Source organism: Oncorhynchus clarkii, chromosome 15 (assembly GCF_045791955.1).
Source record: "Oncorhynchus clarkii lewisi isolate Uvic-CL-2024 chromosome 15, UVic_Ocla_1.0, whole genome shotgun sequence".
NCBI classification, from domain to species: domain Eukaryota; kingdom Metazoa; phylum Chordata; class Actinopteri; order Salmoniformes; family Salmonidae; genus Oncorhynchus; species Oncorhynchus clarkii.
Window position 1 is genome coordinate 39,422,141 of NC_092161.1, and position 25,568 is coordinate 39,447,708.

At 44.7% G+C, this 25,568-nt stretch overlaps 1 protein-coding gene across 3 annotated transcripts in view; it reads right to left on the reverse strand.

Moving 5' to 3' along the window:
* Nucleotides 1–6,018: 6,018 nt before the first annotated feature.
* Nucleotides 6,019–25,568, reverse strand: part of LOC139367250 (MAGUK p55 subfamily member 7-like) — a 253,226-nt gene continuing 233,676 nt past the window's right edge. For all 3 annotated transcript variants that reach the window (XM_071105496.1, XM_071105497.1, XM_071105498.1), the window contains 3 exons: nucleotides 22,967–23,075; nucleotides 21,169–21,312; nucleotides 6,019–8,640 (listed from right to left, as the gene is read on the reverse strand). In XM_071105496.1, coding sequence (XP_070961597.1) covers nucleotides 8,461–8,640; nucleotides 21,169–21,312; nucleotides 22,967–23,075 — 433 coding nt within the window. In that variant the 3' untranslated portion in view covers nucleotides 6,019–8,460. The remainder of the gene's footprint in view (nucleotides 8,641–21,168; nucleotides 21,313–22,966; nucleotides 23,076–25,568) is intronic.

Consider the following 25,568-nt stretch of genomic DNA (forward strand, 5'->3'; position numbering starts at 1 on the left):
ACAAAAGGAGGGGGGAGAACAGAAGGACAGAGAGAGAGAGGTGAGAGACAGGGAGAAAGAGGGAGAGAGGTGAGAGACAGGGAGAAAGAGGGAGAGAGAGAGAATGGTTCTTTTAAGAAGATAACCTTTATGAAAGATATCTGATATTCCTCCCCTCCCCCCTCTGATGCGCATGACGTACAATTTGTCATGAAGCGAACGTAAAGACTTATCACGTTGAGCATGGTTCAGGATATTGGCCCTGACGTTGTAATTTAGAGCAGTAAATCAAACCAATCGGAGTGTAATATCGAGACAGGGGAGGGTGAGTCAGTTCGCTTTGATGGTCTCCGGAAGGAATCAGAGGGACCGCTGTAGAAACCTCTCTGACATGTCACTGTGCCTCGCTATTATGGCCGTCTGGCTTTTCCACAACGATCTCCTGTTCATCTGTTTGGCTCCTCCTCTCCCTCTATCTCTCTCTCTCTCTGCCCCGTTATAGCCTGGCTCTGGCCCTCTCCCTCCAAACAAAGGGCCCAGTTAATATGGGAATGTATTTACATGAAATTAAATACATCAAAAAGGCACAAGGAGAGCGCATCATGAAAACGTACTGAAGGCCCTGCGGAGCTCAACATTCATCTTGTGAATCAGAGATAAAAGGTGAGCATTTAATGCTATAAATCCAGTGTACTCCTTAAGCTGCTCTCTGCTCTGCTCGGCTAAACCATTAGAGAGAGAGAGGGATGAGGAAACAAGGAAAAAAGTACAGCAGCTCTTTCATTCTGTGAGCTCTCAAAGTCACATTAATGTCATAACTGGAGAAACCATTGCTGCATGGGCTTGGGCTGTACATGGTTCATAATCACACAACTATAGCTGCTCTCCAAGGACCAGGTAGAGAGAGGAGGAAGAGGAAGGTTTGTTTTCTTTAATCAGTCCGGGACTAATATGACATTTATTGACCTTTAAAACACACAATTCACAATTCATTGATCACTGTGATATCGTCATCTGTCAGGTCATCCCTGTTTCATGTGATTGAAGGCAAGAGAGAGTGAGAGAAAGAGGGAGATCAGTTCCCTGATTGTCTGTGGCACTTTGGGAGAAACCTAATAGTGGGAACATGTGTTTCTGTCTTCATGGTTTTCTGAGTGTGTGAAACACGATGGCTTCAAGCGGATGCAACATTTTGGGCCTAGCACCGACAGACTAACGTCTCACAGAGAGTGGCATTCCTCCTTCCCAATAAGGCCCCTACAAGGCGTGAGAAGAGGACTGACTACCTCTTGCATGTCAGTGTGATGGGAGAGAAAATGGTGTGTCAGTCACAACCACCCATGTGGTGTCATGAGTGTCATGAATATCAGATACAACGTTATTGTGATGAAGAGAACTCTTGGACTGTCACATGGAACCCATCACACTCATGTACAATGTTTTGGGTGTTATCAAAACATACTCGAACGGGCAAGAGGTCTGAAACACTCAAACTTGGACATGGTCAAATAAACACATGGGATGAAACACAATGGGTGAGGTAGTGGAGGTAACAAAAATACTGTGCTGTAGATTGAAAGCGAGCTGAGGCACATGAATGTGTCTGATTTGGCACGTTATCCCCAACACAGTGTTGCTTTTGACCAGAGCCTTTATGAGCCTGGTCAAAAGTTGTGCAATATGGGCCTGATTTCGACTTATGAAATTATTCCTTTTTTAAGCACGCCATTCCTACACACTTCTCAGTAGTTGGTATTCAGACTGTTATGAAGGTGCGTAAACAAGCTTTGCAGGCGTCCCTTGGACACACTGAATAAATGTAATTTGACTGCTGAAAACCCTCCCACTTAGTGGCCAAGAGATGTTCTTGTGGAGATTTCATTCAATGGGGTTTTCAGTACATTTATCTTAAGCCATCCCTTTAAATATGGTGTAGCTTCTAGTTTGAATTTTGTGGACAGACAATAGAATATATCGAGAGTACGGGTTCAGAATATTAGGGGTACATTTAAGAAAGCCAACTAAATACATGCATATTCATCTCCGTTTCAGCAAAAATTGGGAGAGAAAAAATACTCTGATCTTGTAGATTATTTAGGGTTAACAAAGTATTTATGAGTAGACTTTACACGGTAGTTTAACGGTAGTTTAACTCATTTAGAAATCTTTAACCCGTGGTAATGTTGGAAGTATCGTGCACATAGACTTACACAGTAATAATGACAATAATGTACAATAGTAGGCTATACCACGGAACTTCGTGATGACACAACCAAGTATTGCGCCAGGCGTCAGGTTCAAACTGTTACGGCTTGGTCTGCACGCCGCTCCATGACATTTTAATTAGCTTACATGTCTTTGTTCAGCACAAGAACTGTTTGTCGGGAGCTTCATGAAATGGGTTTCCATGACCGCACACAAGCCTAAGATCACCATACGCAATGCCAAGCGTCGGCTGGAGTGGTCTAAAGCTTAACTCCATTGGACTCTGCAGCAGTGGAAATGCGTTCCCTGGAGTGATAAATCACTCTTCACCGTATGGCAGTCTGGCGGACTAATCTGGGTTTGGCGAACGCTACCTGCCCCAATGCGTAGTGCCAACTATAAAGTTTGGTGGAGGAGGAATAATAGTCTGGGGCTGTTTTCATTGTTAAGGCTAGGCCCCTTAGTTCCACAGAATACAATGACATTCTAGACGATTCTGTGCTTCCAACTTTGTGGAAAGAGTTTGGGGAAGGCCCTTTCCTGTTTCAGTGAGGTCCATACAGAAATGGTTTATCAAGATCAGTGTGAAAGAACTTAACTAAACTGCACAGAGCTCTGACCTCAACCCCATCGAACACCTTTGGGATGAATTGGAACGCTGACTGTGAGCCAGGCCTTAGTGCCAAACATCAGTGCCTGACCTCACTAATGCTCTTGTAGCTGAATGGAAGCAAGTCCCCGGCAGCAATGTTCCAACATTTAGTGGAAAGCCTTCCCAGAAGACTGGAGGCTGTTATAGAAGCAAAGGGAGGACCAACTCCATATTAATGCCCATGATTTTGGAATGAGATGTTCGACGAGCAGGTGTCCACATACTTTTGGTAATGTAGTGTTTTTACAATTCCCTTATCCAAATGGATTACTCATTTACATATCTCTAATCAATATCTCTTATAAATATGTCAATTAAAGTGCATGGACAATGGTGTTATTTCTATCTGAAAAAAGTAGATGTTTTTTCTACTTGGAACCAGTACGTTCGCTAGAACTTCTTCATGGATTCTTCATGCGTAAAGGTGGTGGAATTATTGGGGAATTAAGTCAAAGTCAGAATACAGCATATCTGTACACATCTCAGCCACACCTTCATTTATTCGATCTCCACCCAAAATGAATAGTGGGTTAAAAGCACGCTATTCTCATGTTTAAGTTCGTCATAATACACATAGAGAAAAGTGCATAAAAAGGGAAATACATTCCATTTACGCGTGCGCTTAACTCGGGTCAGAATCGGGCCCTATATTGGGACAAATCCTGTGTGAGCTGTTCAGAGAAGAACTAAACCAGAGAGGACAGGAGAGTGGAGATGGAAGTGACTCCAGTCACTTTGGCTCATTGGAGGCTGGGAAGACACCTTTACCCAGGACACCCAGCCAGCCATCCCCAAACACAGTTTGCATCCCAAATGAGCCCTGGTCAAAAGTAGTGCACTATAAAGGGAATAGGGTACCCATAGGGCCCTGGTCAAAAGTAGTGCGCTATAAAGGGAATTAGGGTACCCATAGGGCTCTGGTCAAAAGTAGTGCACTATAAAGGGAATAGGGTACCCATAGGGCTCTGGTCAAAAGTAGAGGCACTATAAAGGGAATAGGGTACCCATAGGGCTCTGGTCAAAAGTAGTGCACTATAAAGGGAATAGGGTACCCATAGGGCCCTGGCCAAAAGTAGTGCACTATAAAGGGAATTAGGGTACCCATAGGGCTCTGGTCAAAAGTAGTGCACTATAAATGGAATAGGGTACCCATAGGGCTCTGGTCAAATGTAGTGCACTATAAAGGGAAAATATAGGGTGCCATTTGGGATGCAGATCAGACAGTGAGCACCGATAACATGGCTGTTATGACGTGGAGGGAAATTCAGCGCTCACTTAGAAGCTCTACAACCTTTTCTTACCTGTCACTCGGCCCACGTTCCCACAGCTCTGGTTTCCCACGCCCGGGGGACGATGTGAGGCAGTATTTTTCTTGTGTTAAATATGGATCATTGAGCTTGATGGCTTTTGGAAGGTAAAACCCAAGTGGAAATCTGTCTTCCTCCCTCTCTCCCTCTGTGTCCCTCCCTCTCTCTTTCTTACCTCTAAAAGCCTGGCATGTCGGGCCAGCTCCAGCTCCTTCTCATGTCCCCACTTACAAATGTGCGCTCAAAATGGCACCCTATTCCCTTTATAGTGCACTACTATACTACCCTTTGGACCATGGACAAAAGTAGTGCACTATATAGGGTACCATTTGGGACACACAAGTACTGTGGAGCACGGCGAGTAAGTGAGTGCACTATAAAGGGAATAGGGTACCATTTGGGACGCACAGGTACTGTGGAGCACGGCGAGTAAGTGAGTGAGTCCCACATCACTCCTTAATCCCAATTAAGGGGAAGAGGAGAGTGAAACCCTTCCCCTTTGGCCTCCTCACAGAGTGCCATTACCTCTCCCTGACCTTCCCCCACTCTCCTCCCCGCTCCCTCCTCTCCTTTCCACACCACTCCCTCCGGGCCTGTTCCCATCCACCTCTTTCCTGCTCCTCATCCTTCCCTCTATCTCCCTCTCATCAACCTTCTTTTCCTATCTTAGCCTGTAAACTCCTGTCCTCCCTACCTCCTCCCCCTTTCCTAACCTCCTTATCCCTCCCTGCAAACTCCTGTCCTGCTCCACTCCTCACCCCCCTCTCTTCTCCTCCTCCTCATCCCTCCCTCCCTGCCTGGGCCTGTGAACTCCGGTCCTGCTCCACTCCTCACCCCCCTCTCTTCTCCTCCTCTTCATCCCTCCCTCCCTGCCTGGGCCTGTGAACTCCTGCCCTGCTCCACACGGCAGTCATCAATGTGAGCTCTGTGGAACAGAGGGAATGTGAAGGTTACTGAGGCGACCTGTCTTGGGCAGAAGGGTTTGTTTTGGATCGTCATCAAGCATTTTTCTGAGTGCCACTCAGACAATCTGAGCCCTTGTCCCAAATGGCACCCTATACCATATATAGTGCACTACTTTTGACCAAGGCTCTGGCCAAAAGTAGTGCACTATGTACAGTAGGGAATAGGGTGCCATCTTTGGATGTAGCCTTAGGACTTCTCCAGATCCCCTTCTGCTATACTAAAGCCATTGTGTTTGAAGGTCCAGGCCCAGTTAGTGACACCTGAGTTAGTCATTTGGCCCGTTAGACAACATAACATTGTTTAATTAGGCAGCACTGCAGGCCTCAAGTTTCAACAAATAGACAGATATATAGACACAGGTTTCAGTCCTCACCCCGGGACCCTACTCAACTCAGAGCTCTCATTTAGGTGATGATTGATTGATTGATATCAATGGTCTCTCTGAGGCTAGGATGTCAACACAGCAGAGCTGTCTACGACAGTAATTGCTTAGATGATAAATAAATTAGCAATGATCACTGCTCTCTGGTGAAGTCAGACATCTACAGATGAAAGATGTGAATGTGAGGTTTCATCCCAAATGGCACCTTATTCCCTACATAGTGCATTACTTATGGGCCCTGGTGAAAAGTAGTGCACTATAAAGGGAATCAGGTTCCATTTCAGACATAGCATCTGAGTTCTATTTACACAAGTGTGCACTCAAAGTGTCTCTGTGAAGGTGTTTTTCTTCTTCATCGGTGCGAGTGAAAGTTGAGCTAAATGGCACTCAAGGGCTCAGAAACACATTCTAGACACACGATTCTAACAACCCCAAGTGTCCCATATCACTGTTATGAGAGGAAAGTTCTCTCACGGCTACAATCATCGTTCACTTGCCATACTTATTAACATCTTAAAAAGTACACATTTGGTTGAATATTTTAATATAAAATGTACAAATAAAAAGAAAACTCTTATAACTTGCCAAATAAAGTATTTCATATTCAGTCTGAAGAAAAATACCCTCACAGACTGAACTTCTGAATCCGATCAATGATACGGATGGCTAGAGGGTAATTATGAACCTAACATAACATGAACATGTAATAAAATGATGGGAAAACTTAAGGCTTAAACCGGAAGTGTAGATAAACATGGTATTCTAGTGGCTTAACCTGAAACAAAAATATCCTTTTAAATAAGATTGATAATCAGAAAAAAACTAAACAGGCGCACCTGTGATATAAAGACATGTTTTGATCAATAAAAATAAAGGGATAAAAGAAAAGAGAGAGAGAGAGAGAACAGCTTCAAAAGAGAAAACAGACACCAGACAGAGAAAGAGAGATAGCTGTGGTGCCTCTTCATGACCTTAGCTGGAAACGGAGCTAACTAACTAACACCTATGGTTGGTGGTGTAAGTGTGAAAACTTGGGAAGAGAGAGAACATGAGGTCACTGCTCGTGAGGTCACTGCACCCAGCAGGGCCTAAACCCAGACTACAGGAGTAGGGTTGGAGAATTCCGGTAAGGATTCGAGGATCTCCTGGTAATTCCCTCCTGATTCCAGGAATATTCCAACCAGGAATCCTGGAAAACCAAGGAATGAAAAATATATAAATAATTGCTACCCTATACAGGAGGAACTGTATGAAATGTCGAGAGGAAGCCGAATGAACCTTCCATTTGTGTAGTGTCTTTGAACATCAGACATGATTAGGGTTGCAACATTCTGGTAACTGTCCATACAATTTGGGGAAAGTTACCAGAATTTTAAACCCTCAACATCATAGCTCCAGAAATGATCTCATCAAACAATCCAACATACACTTTATAGTCTAGCCACCTAACTGTGGGATACAGAAACTGAATAGCAGGGAAAGGGTAGAGGGATAGACAGACAGACAGACAGACAGACAGGAGGGAAATTCAAAGAGAGGTGTGGAGGACTACCAACTCAACTACCCTTTCTCTATATAACCTGAACCTTGTTAAGTTAGAAGCAGCTACTTTTCTTCGGTCTGTTGTAAATCTATTAGCGCTATGGAGCCCTCTGTAAGGTTCCTTGTTTTAGGCCTGTTTTATGAGAATAAATTAAGGCTAACTCCACTCCACCCTAATTATACTAGATTGAGAACATTTTACTTACAAATGACAAGCCAATGTCTGGTAGTTTAATTGGCAAATTGTTTTGCTGCCTGGTCACCGTCATGAGTAAAGTATTCAAAGTAGGGTTTAAATATCTCTTTTTAATAGCTCCTAAATAAAAAAGTATAAAACACCTAGGCGTTGTCCTAAATCCCTATATAGGGAATAAGGGTGCCGTTTAGAATGCACTCTGTGTAAGTAGGGCACGGGAACTTGAGGTACAACGACAAGACACTGTCTGATGCCTTGAAAGAAGGCTTCCAACATCAAAGTAACGTCAGGAATCACCTCAGGTTATACAGTGACAGTATCATGGTGCTTGTTTATAAAATATGTTAGAAATATGTCATATATAAAAGGTATGTAAAATAGCAGAAAAATATGAAAATATATTAATTTCTCTTAAATAAAATGACACCTGTTGTTGCCCTTCGATGAGTGTACTGTAGCATTTTGCTTTGCCATCTTGGCATAACCGTCTATGGAAGCGATAAAACGGCAAGGGCATAGTTTATCGGAGTTTGAAGGTGCATCAGAAATGGCACCCTACCCCTATATAGTGGACTATTTTTGACCAGATTGCTATGGGCCTTGGTCAAAAGTAGTGCACTACATAGAGAAAAGGGTGAACTTTTGGACCGAAGCGGAGTTTAAGACTTGAAGGCAAAATGTTTATTTGTATCTCTTTCCCCATTATTCTCTTCTTGAGGCTTTGCAGTAACATACAGAAATGTACATGTAAACACCGCCCACTGTCAATTAAGAAACAGAAAAATACAAATCCCTTTGTTTTCTATAAACTAATGTTAAAAACACACTAAGGAAGGAGCTCGTAGTTACAGTACGTACTGGCACAGCACTGATTGGCAGTCACAGTGAAAGCGATCTGAAGACAGAGCAGCGGTCTAAAACCAGATCAGACCATCCCCACCCTCAAGATGTCCAGTGCATTGACTGTTGACTGAGCTGGACAGGGCCCAGTGGAAGACCCAGAGAGAGATACAGGCTTCGTCCCAAAATGGCACCATATTTCCTACATAGTACCTTGTCCAGAGCCCTGTGGGTAGTGCAATATATAAAGTCAGTTCACTGCTATCCAACAACGCCCACCACACACATGGCAGAAATAAGGGTAAAATATATAAATATACTAACAACTTTGTTAAAAAGTCCTTCCCTTTTTAATCTTCTTCCTCAAAAAGTCTCTCTCTCTCCGTGGTTCTCAGGAGTGAGTCCATCTGATGGGTATCCAGTGAGTGTCTGTCTCCATCTTCTTCAGAGCCGCATTCAGTTCACTGAATGCTGCTGTCAGGTCGTCGTTGACGATCACCTTCTCAAACAAGTGGCCGTATTGGCTCTCCATCTGCTGGCCGGTGCTCACCATTTCCAGGAAGTCCTCCTCCTGTTGGACAAGAATATCATGGAATAGAATAGATATTTTACTGTCTGTTTTGAGAGAAAAATAAATGTACTTTCTGCTTATCTCAGGGTCAAGCTGTTGTCGATGGCCTATGAAGAAAGAGTAACGGGCATGAGTTAGTGAGACATTCACATAAACACAAACATAACAGCCATAAAACAAATAAACAGACAGAATGACCCAATCTGTCACGTCTTATTCCGCTCCCCCTCTCTGGTGCTCATTTTCGCCTGTTTACTTATTATTACACACACCTGCCACCATCGTTACGCGCACCTGCGTCTCACCTGGACTCCATCACTTCTATGATTACCTCCCCTATATCTGTCACTCCCTTTGGTTCTTTTCCCAGGCAGTATTAGTTTCTCATGTCCAGACGCTACTCTTGTTTTGTATTGTCCTATTTATTATTAAAGTTACCCCCTGTACTTGCTTCCTGACTCCCAGTGTCTGCATTACACAAACAGAGAGCTGCTTGACCCTGAAGGTCACCTAGACCTCTTTACAAAACCTTACACACAAAACCTCAAGGAATTTTCATAATTTGCTCCATTGGATACAAAATAAAATAAAAAAGCCTAAAAGCAGAAAACATATCTGTGATTGACAAAGAGACAGACAAAACCAGTAACAGATCCATAATTGATACATGCCACTTTGGACATAGTGACAGGCCAATGACAGTGTGTGAACAAGGCATTCAAAATGGGAGGCCTTCAGAAAAGGAAATGGCTTGGGCACATGAACCTACTACTGTAGCTACACTTTACTGTATATACAAAAGTATGTGGACACCCCTTCAAATGAGTGGATTTGGCCGTTTCCCGTTGCGGACAGGTGTAAAAAAAATCGAGGTGAAGTCGAGGTGACAGGTGTATAAAATGCAACCTCTATAGACAAACACTGGCAGTAGAATGGCTTTACTGAATGGCTTTACTTTCCCGACCCCTCCAGTCTCAGCCTCCAGTATTTATGCTGCAGTAGTTTATGTGTCGGGGGGCTAGGGTCAGTCTGTTATACCTGGAGTATTTCTCCTGTCTTATCCGGTGTCCTGTGTGAATTTAAGTATGCACTCTCTAATTCGCTCTTTCTTTCTATCTTTCTTTCTTTCTTTCTCTCTCTCAGAGGACCTGATCCCTAGGACCATGCCTCAGGACTACCTGGCCTGATGACTCCTTGCTGTCCCCAGTCCACCTGGCCGTGCTGCTGCTCCAGTTTCAACTGTTCTGCCTGCGGCTATGGAACCCTGACCTGTTCACCGGACGTGCTACCTGTTCCCTGACCTGCTGTTTTCAACTCTCTAGAGACAGCAGGAGTGGTAGAGATACTCTGAATGATCGGCTATGAAAAGCCAAATGACAACTACTCCTGAGGTGCTGACCTTTTGCAACCTCGACAACCACTGTGATTATTATTATTTGACCCTTCTAATCATCTATGAACATTTGCACATCTTGGCCATAATTTCTACCAGGCACAGCCAGAAGACTGGCCACCCCTCATAGCCTGGTTCCTCTCTAGGTTTCTTCCTAGGTTCTGGCCTTTCTAGGGAGTTTTTCCAAGCCACCGTGCTTCTACACCTGCATTGCTTGCTGTTTGGGGTTTTAGGCTGGGTTTCTGTACAGCACTTTGAGATATCAGCTGATGTACGAAGGGCTATATAAATACATTTGATTTGATTTGATTTGAACATTGATCTATTTGCTGACTCGGTTTCATAAAAGAGTTTACAAAAGATGTGCATTGGAGATGTTGTACTCACTGTGACTATTAAAACCTACCGTAACCAGAAAAAGTGGATGGATGGCGGCATTTGTGCAAAACTGAAAGTGCGAACTCATTTAACCATGGAAAGAGGTATGGGAATATGGCTGAATATAAACAGTGTAGTTATTCCCTCCGCAAGGCAATCAAACAATCTAAATGCCAGTACAGGGACAAAGTGGAGTCGCAATTCAACTGCTCAAACACGAGACGTATGTGGCAGAGTTTACAGGAAATTACGGACTACAAAAAGAAAACCAGCCACGTCAAGGATGCCGATATCACGCTTCTACACAAACTAAACACCTTCTTTGCCCGCCTTGAGGATAATACAGTGCCACCGTCGCGTCCCGCTAACAAGGACTGCACCCCCCCCCCCCCACCCTCCTCCTTCTCCGTGGCCGACGTGAGTAAAACATTTAAACGTGTTAATCCTCGCAAGGCTGCTGGCCCAGATGGCATCCCAAGTCACGTCCTCAAAGCATGCGCAGACCAGCTGGCTGGTGTGTTTACATACATATTCAATCGCTCCCTATCCCTGTCTGCTGTCCCCACATGCTTCAAGATGGCCACCATTGTTCTTGTACCCAAGAAGGCCCCGTCGCACTCACTTCTGTCATCATGAAGTGCTTTGAGAGACTAGTCAAGGATCATATCACCTCCACCTTACCGGCCACCCTAGACCCACTTCAATTTGCATACTGCCCAAACAGTTCCACAGACGATGCAATTGCCATCACACTGCCCTAACCCATCTGGACAAGAGGAATACCTATGTAAGAATATTGTTCATTGACTACAACCCAGCATTCAACACCATAGTACCCTCCAAAATCTTGGAGCTGGAGGCCCTGGGTCTCAACCCCACCCTGTGCAATTGAATCCTGAACTTTCTGACGTGCCGCCCCCAGGTGGTGAATGTAGGAAACAACATCTCCACTTTGCTGACCCTCAACACTGGGGCCCCACAAGGGTGCGTGCTCAGCCCCCTCCACTACTCCCTGTTCACCCACGACTGCGTGGCCACGCACACCTCCAACTCAGTAGTGGGCTTGATTACCAACAATGATGAGACAGCCTACAGGGAGGAGGTGAGGGCACTCGGAGTGGGGTGTCAGGAAAACAACCTCTCACTCAATATCAACAAAACAAAGGAGATGATTGTGGACAGCAGAGGGAGCACCCCCATATACACGTCGAAGGGACAGCAGTGGAGAAGGTGGAAAGTTTTAAGTTCCTCTGCGTACACATCAGACAAACTGAAATGGTCCACCCACACAGACAGTGTGCGGTCTGCACAGGGTGGTGAGGGTGGTGCGGTCTGCACAGTGCATCACTGGGGGCAAACTATCTGCCCTCCAGAACACCTACAGCACACAATGTCACAGGAAGGCCAAAAATATCATCAAGGACAACAACCACTGCCTGCTCACACCGCTACCATCAAGAAGGTGAGGTCAGTACAGGTGCAGCAAAGCTTGGACCGAGAAACTGAAAAACAGGCCATCAGACTGTTAAAAGGCCATCACTAACATAGAGAAGCTGGTGCCTCCATACAGACTTGAAATCATTGGCCACTCTAACAAATGGATCAATAGTCACTTTATTATTGCCACTTTAATAATGATGTATACATGTCTTGCATTACTCATCCCATATGTATATACTGTATTTTATACCATCTATTGCACCTTGCCTATGCCGCTCGGTTATTGCTCAGCCATATACAGTGGCAAGAAAAAGTATCTGAACCCTTTTGAATGACCTGGATTTCTGCATAAATTGGTCCTCAAACAGACAAACATAGTGTGCTTAAACTAATAACACACAAATTATTATATTTTTCTTGTCTGTATTGAATACATAATTTCACAGTGTAGATTGGAAAAAGTATGTGAGTCAGGAGTCCGCTAACCTGGAGTCCAATCAATGAGATCAATGAATCAATGAGACTGGAGATGTTGGTTAGAGCTGCCTTGCCCTATAAAAAACACTCACAAAATTTGAGTTCGCTATTCACAAGAAGCATTGCCGGTAGAAATAACGCCGGAAGAAATGGCAGCAGTTTTAAGGGCGCCCAACCAATTGTGCTATTATGTGTTTTTTTCACGTTATTTGTAACTTATTTTGTACATAATGTTTCTGCAACCGTATCTTACGGCAAAAAAGAGCTTCTGGATATCAGGACAGCGATCACTCACCTCGGATTAGACAAAGAGTTTTTCTTCAACAAACAAGACGCATAAGACATCCTCCAAACAGCCGGCAGGGCCGACATCCACGTTATTTGCAAGTGGAAGCGACACAGGTACAGAGGACAAAGAGGCGGATGCCAGATCTGGACCCGAAAAAGGCGAGTGGGAAAGCTGCCGTTACCATCAATATTACTCGCCAACGTGCAATCATTGGACAATAAACTAGACGAGGTACGATCACAAATATCCTACCAACGGGACATCAAAAACTGTAATATCCTATGTTTCACGGAATTGTGGCTGAATGACGACATGGCCCGGCAAGATAGAACAGCACACGATGAGGGGGGCAGTCTGTGCATATTTGTAAACAACAGCTGGTGCACGAAATCTAAGGAAGTCTCTAGATTTTGCTCGCCTGAAGTAGAGTATATTGTGATATATTGCAGGCCACACTACTTGCCTAGAGAGATTTCAGCTATACTTTTTGTGGCTGTTTATTAACCACCACAGACAGATGCTGGCACTAAGACCGCACTCAGTCAGCTGAATAAGGAAATAAGCAAACAGGAAACCACTCACCGAGAGGTGGCGCTCCTAGTGGCCGGAGACTTTAATGCAGGGAAACTTAAGGACTGTTTTGCTATCACAGACTGGAACATGTTCCGGGATTCTTCCGATGACATTGAGGAGTACACCACATCAGTCACTGGCTTTATCAGTAAGTGCATCGAAGACGTCGTCCCTACAGTGACTGTACGTACATACCCCAACCGGAAGCCATGGATTACAGGCAACATTCGCACTGAGCTAAAGGTTAGAGCTGCCGCTTTCAAGGAGCAGGACTCTAACCCGGGAAGCTTTCAAGAAATCCTGCTATGCCCTGTGACGAACCATCAAACAGGCAAAGCGACAATACAGGGCTAAGATCGAATCATTCTACACCGGCTCCGACACTCGTCTTATGTGGCAGGACTTGCAAACTATTACAGACTACAAAGGGAAGCACAGCCGCGAGCTGCCCAGTAACACAAGCCTACCAGATGAGCTAAATCGCTTCTATGCTCACTTCAAGGCAAGCAACACTGAGGCATGCATGATAGCATAATCTGTTCCAGGCAACTGTGTGATCACACTCTCCGTAGCCGACGTGAGTAAGACCTTTAAACAGGTCAACATACACAAGGCTGCGGGGCCAGACCGATTACCAGGACGTGTGCTCCGGGCATGTGCTGTCCAACTGACAGGTGTCTTCACTGACATTTTCATGTCCCTGATTAAGTCTGTAACACCAACATGTTTCAAGCAGTCCACCATAGTCCCCGTGCCCAAGAACACAAAGGCAACCTGGACAAAAGGAACACTTATATGAGAATGCTATTAATTGACTACAGCTCAGTGTTCAACACCATAGTACCCTCAAAGCTCATCACTAAGCTAAGGATCCTGGGACTAAACACCTCCCTCTGCAACTGGATCCTGGACTTCCTGACGGGCCACCCCCAGGTGGTGAGAGCAGGTAGCAACACATCTGCCACGCTGATCCTCAACACTGGAGCTCCCCAGGGGTACGTGCTCAGTCCCCTCCTGTACTCCCTGTTCACCCACGACTGCATGGCCAGGCACGACTCCAACACCATCATTAAGTTTGCAGGTGACACAACAGTGGTAGGCCTGATCACCAACAACGACGAGACAGCCTATAGGGAGGTTGTCAGAGACCTGGCCGGGTGGTGCCAGAATAACAACCTATCCCAAGACTAAGGAGATTATTGTGGACTACAGGAAAAGGAGGACCGAGCACGCCCCCATTCTCATCGACGGGGCTGTAGTGGAGCAGGTTGAGAGCTTCAAGTTCCTTGGTGTCCACATCAACAACAAACTAGAATGGTCCAAACACCAAGACAGTCGTGAAGAGGGCATGACAAAGCCTATTCCCCCTCAGGAAACTAAAAAGATTTGGCATGGGTCCTGAGATCCTCAAAAGGTTCTACAGCAGCAACATCGAGAGCATGTTGCCTGGTACGGCAACTGCTCTGCCTCTGACCGCAGGGCACTACACAGGGTAGTGCGTACGGCCCAGTACATCACTGGGGCTAAGCTGCCTGCCATCCAGGACCTCTACACCAGACGGTGTCAGATGAAGGCCCTAAAAATTGTCAAAGACCCCAGCCACCCCAGTCATAGACTGTTCTCTCTACTACCGCATGGCAAGTGGTACCGGAGTGCCAAGTCTAGGACAAAATGGCTTTTCAACTGTTTTTACCCCCAAGACCCCTGAACAGGTAATCAAATGGCTACCCGGACTATTTGCATTGTGTGCCTCCCCAACCCCTCTTTTTATGCTTAACTATACATTCATGTACATACTACCTCAATTGGGCTGACCAACCAGTGCTCCTGCACAGTGGCTAACCGGGCTATCTGCATTGTGTCCCACCCACCACCCGCCAACCCCTCTTTTACACTTCTGCTATTCTCTGTTAATCATATATGCATAGTCACTTTAACCATATCTACATGTACATACTACCTCAATCAGCCTGACTAACCGGTGTCTGTATGTAGCCTCGCTACTTTTATAGCCTCGCTACTGTATATAGTCTGTCTTTTTACTGTTGTTTTATTTCTTTACCTACCTATTGTTCACCTAATAAATTTTTTGCACTATTGGTTAGAGCTGGTAAGTAAGCATTTCACTGTAAGGTCCACACCTGTTGTAGTCAACGCACATGACAAATAAACTTTGATTTGATGTGAACTATGCCTTGAACAAAAGAGATCTCAGAAGAACTAAGATTAAGAATTGTTGATTTGCATAAAGCTGGAAAGGGTTACAAAAGTATCTCTAAAAGCATTGATGTTCATCAGTCCACAGTAAGACAAATTGTGTATAAATGGAGAAAGTTCAGCACTGTTGCTACTCTCCCTATGAGGGGCCGTCCTGCAAAGACGACTGCAAGAGCACAGCCGCATAATGCTCTATGAGGTTATGAAGAATCCTAGAGTGTCAGCTAAGGACTTACAGAAATCTCTGGAACATGCTAACATCTCCACTATGCATAAAACACTAAACATGAATGGAGTTCATGGGAGGACACCACAGAGGAAGCCACTGCTGTCCAAACAAAACATTGCTACACGTCTGAAGTTTGCAAAAGTGCACCTAGATGTTCCAAAGCGGTACTGGCAAAATATTATGTGGAAACTACAGTTGAGTTGTTAGGGAAGGACCACAACACTGTGTGGAGAAAAAAAGGCTCAGCACACCAACATCAAAACCTCATCTCAACTGTAAAGTATGGTGGAGAGAGCATCATGGATTGGGGCTGCTCTGCTGTCTCAGGGCCTGGACAGCTTGCTATCATCGACGGATAAATGTATTCTCAAGTTCATCAAGACATTTTGCAGGAGAATGTTAGGCTGTCCGACCAAATTTAAGCTCAACAGAAGTTGGGTGATGCAACAGGACAACGACCCAAAACACAGAAGTAAATCAAGAACAGAATGGCTTCAACAGAAGAAAATACACCTTCTGGAGTGGCCCAGTCAGATTCCTGACCTCCACCCGATTGAGATGCTGTGGCCTAACCTCAAGAGGGCTGTTCACACCAGACATCCCAAGAATATTGCTGAACTGAAACAGTTTTGTGAAGAGGAATGGTCCAAAATTCCTCCTGACTGTTGTACAGATCTGATCTACAAAACTACAGAAAACTTTTAGTTGAGGTTATTGCTGCCAAAGGATGGTCAACCAGTTATTAAATCCAAGGGTTCACATACTTTTTCCACCCTGCACTGTGAATGTTTACACTGTGTGTTCAATAAAGACATGAAACCATATAATTGTTTGTGTGTTATTAGGTTAAGCAGACTATTTGTCTATTGTTGTGACCTCGATAAAGATCAGATAAAATTGCATGACAAATTTATGCAGAAATCCAGGTATTTCCAAGGGGTTCACATACTTTTTCTTGACACTGTGTTTATATGTATATATTCTTATTTTATCCCTTTACTTAGATGTGCGTGTATAAGGTAGTTGTTGTGGAATTGTTAGATTACTTGTTGATATTGCTGCATGGTTGGGACTAGAAGCACAAGCATTTTGCAACACTTGCAATAACATCTGCTAACCATGTGCATGTGACCAAAAAAATTAGATTTGATTTGATTTAGCTAGCTCCTTTTTCTAAAGGAACACTGGGCTTCAGATCTCCGCTGAGATATGGTCACACTCAGGGACTCTGCCAAACACACAAATATAAATACTGTACACATACTGTATTCAGAAACATTCATAGGCAGGAACACAAACAGAAACAAACAAATTGATGCACAAAAACACACTGACGACAGACACTGACAGACAGACAGAAGAATACAATTTTAGAATGTCCCCCTTGCTAGTGGTTTTAACACCTCATAGTTGATTAGTTAAATGGTCACCATGACACAGACTGCATTTTCAAGCCAGTCTACAAACATTTACATTTGAGTCATTTAGCAGACGCTCTTATCCAGAGCAACTAGGGTTAAGTTCCTTGCTTAAGGGCACATCAACAGATCGTTCATCTAATCGGCTCGGGGATTCAAACCAGCAACCTTTCAGTTACTGGCGCAATGCTCTTAACCATTAGGCTACCCTGCCTCTGAATGCCAACACTGCCCTCTATGGTATTTGTATTTATTATGGATCCCCATTAGCTGCTTCCCTGGGATGCAGCAAAATTAAGGCTTTTATATACAATTAAAAACATTACAGATTTCACAACACATTAAGTGTGTGCCCTCAGGCCACTACTCTACTCTATTATGGACAGACCTCTTCCCATCTCAGATACTGTTGCATCAATATGTTTTGACCATGACTCTCTCTCTCTCTTTCTCTCTCTCATCTACTGTACAAGGCAGTAAAAATCCACCCACATTATCTCACAGTCTATTGTCTTCTGCAAGAAGACATGATGGTTTTATCATCCTCTGTCTCAGAGGAAGGGATAAGGTTGAGGAGGGAGCACTAGGTTCGTTGGCCTGGGCTGAGAGGAAGTTGAAGCGGCTCAGTCTGTCGGTCCGTCCACCATATATTCCCTCCAGTGATCTGAGGCTGCTGATCCTTGGTAGCCTTCCTCTGTGGTCAGCCCTCAGAAAGCCTAGAACTGCTGGATGTGGACCCAGTGACCCAGGCTACATCCCAAATAGCTCCCTATATAGAGCACCCATTAGAGCTCTGGTCAAAAGTAGTGGTGCAGGGAATAGGGTGCCATTTGGGAAGCACACTCAGCTACTACCGCCAGCAGCTCTCCAACCCTTTGAACCTTAGACCAGAAACTGGCAGCCATAGAGATACATTCAATTATTGAATTCTATGCTTGCAGCAGGGCAGTGGGGTAGACACTGGACAGAACGAGCCCTAGAGACGCTGTGTATGCCTTTTCCATGTCAACCAGTCAGGCAGTGTCCATGCCATGGCATGTCTCCCTCTCTATGATCATAGCAGGCCAGGTAAGGGTGACCGTTTACATTATGGGGAGAGAAGGAGAGAAAGAAAGAAAACAAGAACATGAGAGAGACAGACAGACAGACCAAGATGGACAGAAAGAGAGAGGAAGAGAGAGATAGGGACAGAAAGACAGGGAAAGAGAGAGAGAAAGACAAAGAGAGAGAGAGAGAAAGAGAGAAAACCAGAGACAGAGACGAGGAAAAAGAAAGAGACAGAGAGAGAAACAGACACCAAGAAAGAAACAGAGACCAAGAAAGGGACACAGAGATCTCAGAGCCAGCATCAGGACTCATCCCTCTCTTCAGTCTCTTCTCAGTCCTGGCCATCAGCAGGAGTTCTTGGCCATCCCCTCGGCCCTCAACGGAAAATCTGCTTTTATTCATATACATAAAAAGCACCTGCCCTATGTATTAAAATGACATAAAATATCAAAACCGATCTGGTTCGGCAAAGAGGTCCCCGATTTACTCTGAAAGAAGACATAATGTCATTGCTTTGGCTAGAGGGAAAGGTAAGATACCCTATCTCATGATCCCTTTACTTATTATACTGCTATTACTAGGAATAGGAATCTGGACACATTCATTACCATATTTCAGTATATATCTGATTATATCAGAGTTTTTGGGGCTCATATTAAGTGTCAGACACATTTAAAAGCAGATATGAATGTATTACAGGTTAAACAATAGAGCAGTATACAGCTCTGTTAAAACAATGAAAAGTCTGTTCTCCAGAAGTCTGGATGGGACAATGGATTATTCTAACAGACCCGAGCTGCTGCCTCTAGCATTCTCACTGAAATAAATACAGCAGGACGAGAATAAAATACCGCTGTGACATTTCCACCAAACAAGGTTTTTCTTTCTTTCTTTAATAGCTGCGATCTGATGGTTTAAAACTCTGCCTGTCAATCTCTATAAAGGTTTACACTGGACACTTTCCAACCAGGTAACAAAAAGAAACGTTGAGGTTGCATTTATGTTACCTGAGAGAACTATAGATCTAATAAAGGTATTATAGTCCAGAGCAAGTCTCAAAAGTCTGCCCTGTCTCTGACAACTAGCGCTTACTGTTCATAGGAGTCACACTGAGAGCAGAGAGAGACCAAAAGTTTTTCACCCAAAAGTCATACAACGGTCAATAGCATGGCCTTTGACCTCTGACCTCTATATGACCTCTCACCCCACAGGATGGTCATCATCGTGTATGATGGCACTGCTTACCTACGGCCTCGTAACTAACCTTTACACCTTAATATCTAAGAGCCCAACAATAATTTTCTTTTTTCTTATTGAGATAAAAAGAAAAACACATCAGAGATCTCAGAGATGTTGACAGTAAATGACTGGGATGTGGTCATACTGACTTGAATACAGTATGTCATTATGTCAGTGCGGTGATTCGTTGAATGTGTGTAATCATTTCATGCTTTAAGTAAGGATGACTTTAAGAATAGCTGCTGAGCCTCTGACATGTTTAAAATAGTGACGGTACATCTCAGTGACGGCTCAATGAAGGATGTTTTGAGTGAGAGCTGACCTGCTGTGTGCGACCCTGTCCTTTTCCAGAGCCCTGCTGTGCTTTGCTGTGCTGTGTGTTGCGTTAGGTCATGGTGAACACACAGAGAGGTGTGTGTGGAGTAACACCTCAGAGTGGGTCTGAGGTTGTGTTCCAGATGGCTCCCTATTCCCTTTATAGTGCACTACGTTTAACCAGGACCCATAGGGCTCTGGTCCAAAGTTGTGTACTATATAGGTGGCGGCTTTGAGGCATTACCATTCGGCCATCAGATGAGCCGCCAGCCAATCTGATCTGCACCTGCGGCCTTCCCCCTCCTCCTCTACACTCCCCTCTCACGTCCTGTTTGACGGCGACCTTGTGGAAAGCCTCCACACCTCCAACATCACAGCCAGACTCTCTCTCCCTCTTTCTCCCTCCTCTCCTCTCTCATTCTCACCTCCCCCTCCCCCTCTTCTCTGTCTCTCTATCCCCCCTCCCCTTCTCTCCTCATCGGCCCAGCTTGTGGCTGTGACCAGGGCTATGGCCCGTAGCGTGGCCCCACGTAGGGAGAGACGACCTGACGGGGGCTGGGAAAGCCATCAGCCACCACTACGGCAACACGCTTCAGGCTAATTGGTTTCACGTGGGGCCCGGCTGTGAGTTGTGACTGGCTGGTGTATAAAGGTGTGTAACACACACACATGCACGCAGGTATCCAGACACGCAACCACAAGCAGACACACGCACACACACACACACACACACTAGCCTGCAGCAGAAAAGTGTGTGTAGTAAAGATGACATCACCACTACCACAGCTAGCTCCCCCAGAGCCCCAGATGGTCTCTGTTATTCCTTTAGGTGGGCTTCAGGGAGGAATAAACTGCGAGGGTCTCTGATAACCTCCTTCTTGTTAACCAGCAGCTAGGCCATGTGGTACTCTAACACTGCTGGATCACCTTTGGTCCCACCTTATAACGTCACATTTATGAGGCTTCTGAGTGGTGCAGCAGTCTAAGGTACTGCATCTCAGTGCTAGAGGGATCACTACAAACCCTGGTTCAATTCCAGGCTGTATCACAACCGGCTGTGATTGGGAGTCCCATAGAACGATGCACAATTGGCCCAGTGTCGTCCGGGTTAGTGTTTGGCCGGGGTAGGCCGTCATTGTAAATAAGAATTTGTTCTTAACTGACTTGCCTAGTTAAATAAAGGTAAAATATATAAACATAAACATGGACGTAAACACACCATGTCACTTTTACAGAAGACGTCTGAGTGGGAAGTGTGCTTCCAATGCAATTAAACAACCCATTCTGTGAATATTTTCAATTTTTTTTCAGTTTGAACAAAAAAATTATGTTATTCTAAAACACTGCCTGTTTTACCGGAGTGTTTTACTTTAAACTTTGTTTCAAGGCTTCTCTGTCACTGTGCCATTTTTTGGCAAGGTGAAACATTCAAAGGTTTCTTCTCTTGGCCAAGGAGAAAAGGCTTCTCTTGATAATATGAAAAGATTTCAAAGTTTATGTTGATGTGTCTTACCGAGAACGGCGTGGCGGATCCCTTGTCGTCCTTGCCTGAGATGACCTTAGCGTTCCTTCTGGTCTCCCGTAGGCGCTCGATGGGCGGCGGCTTCACAAACACCACGTAGGGTTTAAACTCTGCCGTCCTCAAGTGCTTTATCATCTGCAACACACAGAGGAGAGAGAAACAGATGCAGTAAGAAAAAGGAACTATCGATTTACTTAGGTGTAAAACAACTCATACAGTTTCAAACCATTTCAAAGTACAAAGAATCCCAGAGGATGACACATGAATGCATTAAATGTCCAAAGTGATCCTCGACCAAGGGAAGGTGCTCTATAGGTGACAGGTTATTAGTCTTCAAACAACGAGGACCTCGGTCCTCCCAACACATTAGTCAGGGGAGTAGAGGATACGACTGGGTCTTGTTGATCTATCTGGAGATATCGCATTGTGAAAGAGTGAAATTAGTCACAGATCTCAGTCTGTCGAGCTGGTCTGTCCCAGCACTGAGGCGATGAAACATTACAAGGCTGGGTCGCGTTGACACGTAGCATGCAGCATGTGTGTGTGTGTGTGTGTGTGTGTGTGTGTGTGTGTACAGAACCGCAGCAGAGTGGAGTGTTAACCAGCGCTGGTCTGCTTCCTCTCTCGCTGTGTTCTGGGAAGCGGGTCCAAAACCCCAGGCCGACACAAAGGTTGTGCCCCAAATGGCACTCTATACCCTATCTAGAGCACTACTTTTGATCATAGGGCCCTAGTCAAAAGTAGTGCACTAAATAGGGAAAAGTGTGCCATTTGGGACGCAACCCCGAAGACATGAGCGAAAGACTACCATTCGTCTCCCTCACAGAGAGAGAGGAGAGCAGAGGAGATGAGGAAAGTAAAGCTTTCATCAGGAGCTCAGACAGTCAGCAGGGGACCAGACAACATCACTCGCTCTGCAACACTGCTCTGATATGAAACTCATGTGATCGACTACTGCGGGGTAAAGAGCCAAAATGGAGCACGCACACACACACAGAGCAGTATTACCCAACACGCTGGCACGAGTGCACACAGATCCACACACACACACAGCAGGGGCTACCGAGAGGCTCTGTTAACAGCTTTCTACTTGGTCAGGGAGGGACGGTTTGAAAACATTCCAGCAATCTATGTAATCTATATAATAGTGTATTTCTGCCCGTGAATCATTATCTACTCAGATTTAACAAACAGAGGACGCCTTTGAGGCAGAGGCATGTCTGAGTGTGTGTGTGTGTGAGAGAGTTAGGGTTGGGCCAGGGTGCTAGACCTGGCCTGGGATAATAGGATTTTAGCCATGGTGGCTTGTGGGGACTCAGCGACATACAGGCCACTTATGAGAGGCTGATCGCACCACCCAGACACATAAGCCAAAGAGGAAATCTTCAAATAAGGAAAATTACCGGTAATTGCTGCTAAAAATGCCAATTTAAGCCGCTTTTGGTTGGTAACCCAGTAAGCAGTCAAGGCCTCTGGAAAGCCGGCACTGCCTCTGAGGGATGAGATTCCTCTAGGAGATAGGCAGAGTGTGCCAAAGGGATATAAATATAGAGGAGAGAAGGATAAAGGGATGAAGGGAGGGATGGAAAGACATAGGGAGGGAAAATGAAGGGTAGAGTGGAAGAGCAGAGGGAAGGCAAGGTTGTGTCGGCAACTTGTGTCACTGACATGACACAGAGGATGGAGGGAGTGAACGTGAAGGGTAGAGTACAGGCAAAGAATGAAGGCATGGAGGGTAGAGGGAAAGTAAGGGAAGGATGTATATGTGTCGGGGACTTGTGTGACTCACATGAGGCTGAACGTCCAGCAGGCACACCTTGTTCTTGGACAGGACAGAATGCACAGAGTCCAGACTGGTCCCATAGTAGTTCCCGTTATACTCACCATGCTCTACGAATCTACACACACACAGAGACAGAGAGGCAGAGCGGCAGAGAGACAGACAGAGAGAGAGAGAGAGAGAGAGAGAGAGAGAGAGAGAGAGAGAGAGAGAGAGACAGAGAGAGAGAGAGAGAGAAAGAGAGAGAGACAGAGAGAGAGAGAGAGAGAGAGAGAGAGAGAGAGAGAGAGAGAGAGAGAGAGAGAGAGAGAGAGTTTTGAGTTTTTATAAAACCTTTATTTTTTACTCAAGTGTTAACATAAATAATGACACACTGCCTTTTCAGAAATGAAACAACAAATGTAATTCCTAAACAAAAATAAATGCATAACATATACATTCAACTTATTTCAGCAGCAAAAAATAATTTCCCCTCCTCTACAAAACAAAGCGCTCCTTCGTAGGCCCACTTCTCCTCAAATAATAGGAGATCTTTTACAGCTGAAAAGAACTTAAAATCTACTTTTATTCTTGCTTTCACTAAACCTTTAAAAACACATCTTACATCCTGCCCATATCCCGTTTCTATCTTATGTTTCCTACTCAGAAAAATGTACATCTTAGCTTGTCCCAAAATAAAATTTAACATTTGACATTTTCTTTTCTGTTGTTTACTATATTGAAACCCCAAAATAAAAACAGTGTTATTGAAAAACTCCCCTACAGCTTTAAACAAAGATTCCAGCATTTCCAATAGAGGTTTTATCCTCTCACACTCCATAAAACAGTGAAAAATGGTTTCTCTTATATTACAAAAAGGACATCCATCTCTAACATCTGAGTTAATAACAGATACAAAAGCATTAACTGCAATGATGCCATGTAAAACCCTCCATTGCATATCACCCTTTGTAACGGTGGCTTGTACAGTGCTCTCCATGCTGGCTTTACCTTGTCATCAATGCCCAATTTTACCCTCCATGGAGTATCTTTTCTATTTTTCAATTTATCTTTATTCAACACCTTGACACACCCCCTATACAATTCCTTCCCATTCACCTCATCCAAACCCACCTCCTCCAACCCTCTCAAATCCAGCAATAACGCCTTTCTTTCTGACTCTGGGATATTTGGTGTAATCCCTAGTTTTGGAAATGAGACGTCTTCATCTTGCACCTTCTTCTTGTGGCTACTAAGCATACCCCATTCTTCCGCTGACAGAGCCTTCCTACAGCTCCCCAGCATTTGTCCGACAATCCTTTCCGACCTCATCCCCAAATGTTCTGCCACCCGTCTTCCATCCATTAAGGCGGGCCCAGCCATGGCCATTAACTGTCTTAAGGTGATGATTTTCCCCTTCACCAGAATCTTGGAGAAATGTGGAACAGCTGCAGTTGTACAATCCAGTCTTGCCCCATACACCAGACGTTCCTCCAACAGCCAATGCACTGACTCCGCTGAAGTTCGTCTGGACACCTTCATTATGCTCCACACTCTGAGAAGGCCTCTGTAAAACGGAGGTACTCCCTCCCTAGAAATCTGGCTACTATCAACCAGAAATAAAGCCTTCTTTAAACCTAATCCTCCAACCCGCTGTAATATAAGACCTGCCACCCCTCTCCACACCACATTTTCCGGTCCATAAAGCAACCTTTGAATAAACTGAAACCGGAAAGCAGCAGCCCTACTAGCAAGATGTACAATACCTTGTCCCCCCTCCTCTTTTGACAAATACAAAACACTTTGTAGAACCCAGTGATATTTATCCCAAAAGAAATCCACAATAATTGCCTGTATCTTAGCCAGAAGGCCAGATGGTGGTTCTAAAACTGACAACCGATGCCACAGTGCAGAGGCAATCACTTTGTTAACTATAATAGTGCGCCCCCTATATGACATACGAGATAGTAACCAACGCCATCTCCTCATCCTCCCTTCCACCATTTCAACCACCCCACTCCAATTTTTTTCCATAGTCCCCTCATCTCCTAGGTACACTCCAAGATACTTAAAACCTCCCTTACACCATTCTAGCCCCCCTGGCAAAGCCATGATCCCTCCAGACCATTCTCCAATCTGTAAAGCACAACTCTTTTCCCAATTTACCTTTGCAGAGGATATTCCCCTAAAACGATCAACCATTAGACTCAAGCTATCCACCTCCGCTTGATTTTTCACTAGCACAACTACATCATCAGCATAGGCTGAAAGACGAATAGGAGGAATATCCTCTGAAAGGCACACCCCTGCAATGCGACTTCTAATGCTATTTAGTAGTGGCCCTATAGCAATAGCATATAACATCCCTGACACAGAACATCCCTGCCTAATACCTCTACACACTTTAAAAGGAGCACTCAAACCACCGTTAACTTTCAATACACTTTCAATGTCACCATATATCACCTTTATCATGGCAATAAAACCAGAGCTGAACCCAAACGCCTCAAACGTGTGCCATAAATATTGATGTTCAACTCGGTCAAATGCCTTTTCCTGATCAATTGAAATTAGACCAGCATCCAACCCAATAGCCCTAGAGACGTCCAAAAAATCACGAATCAGAGAAATG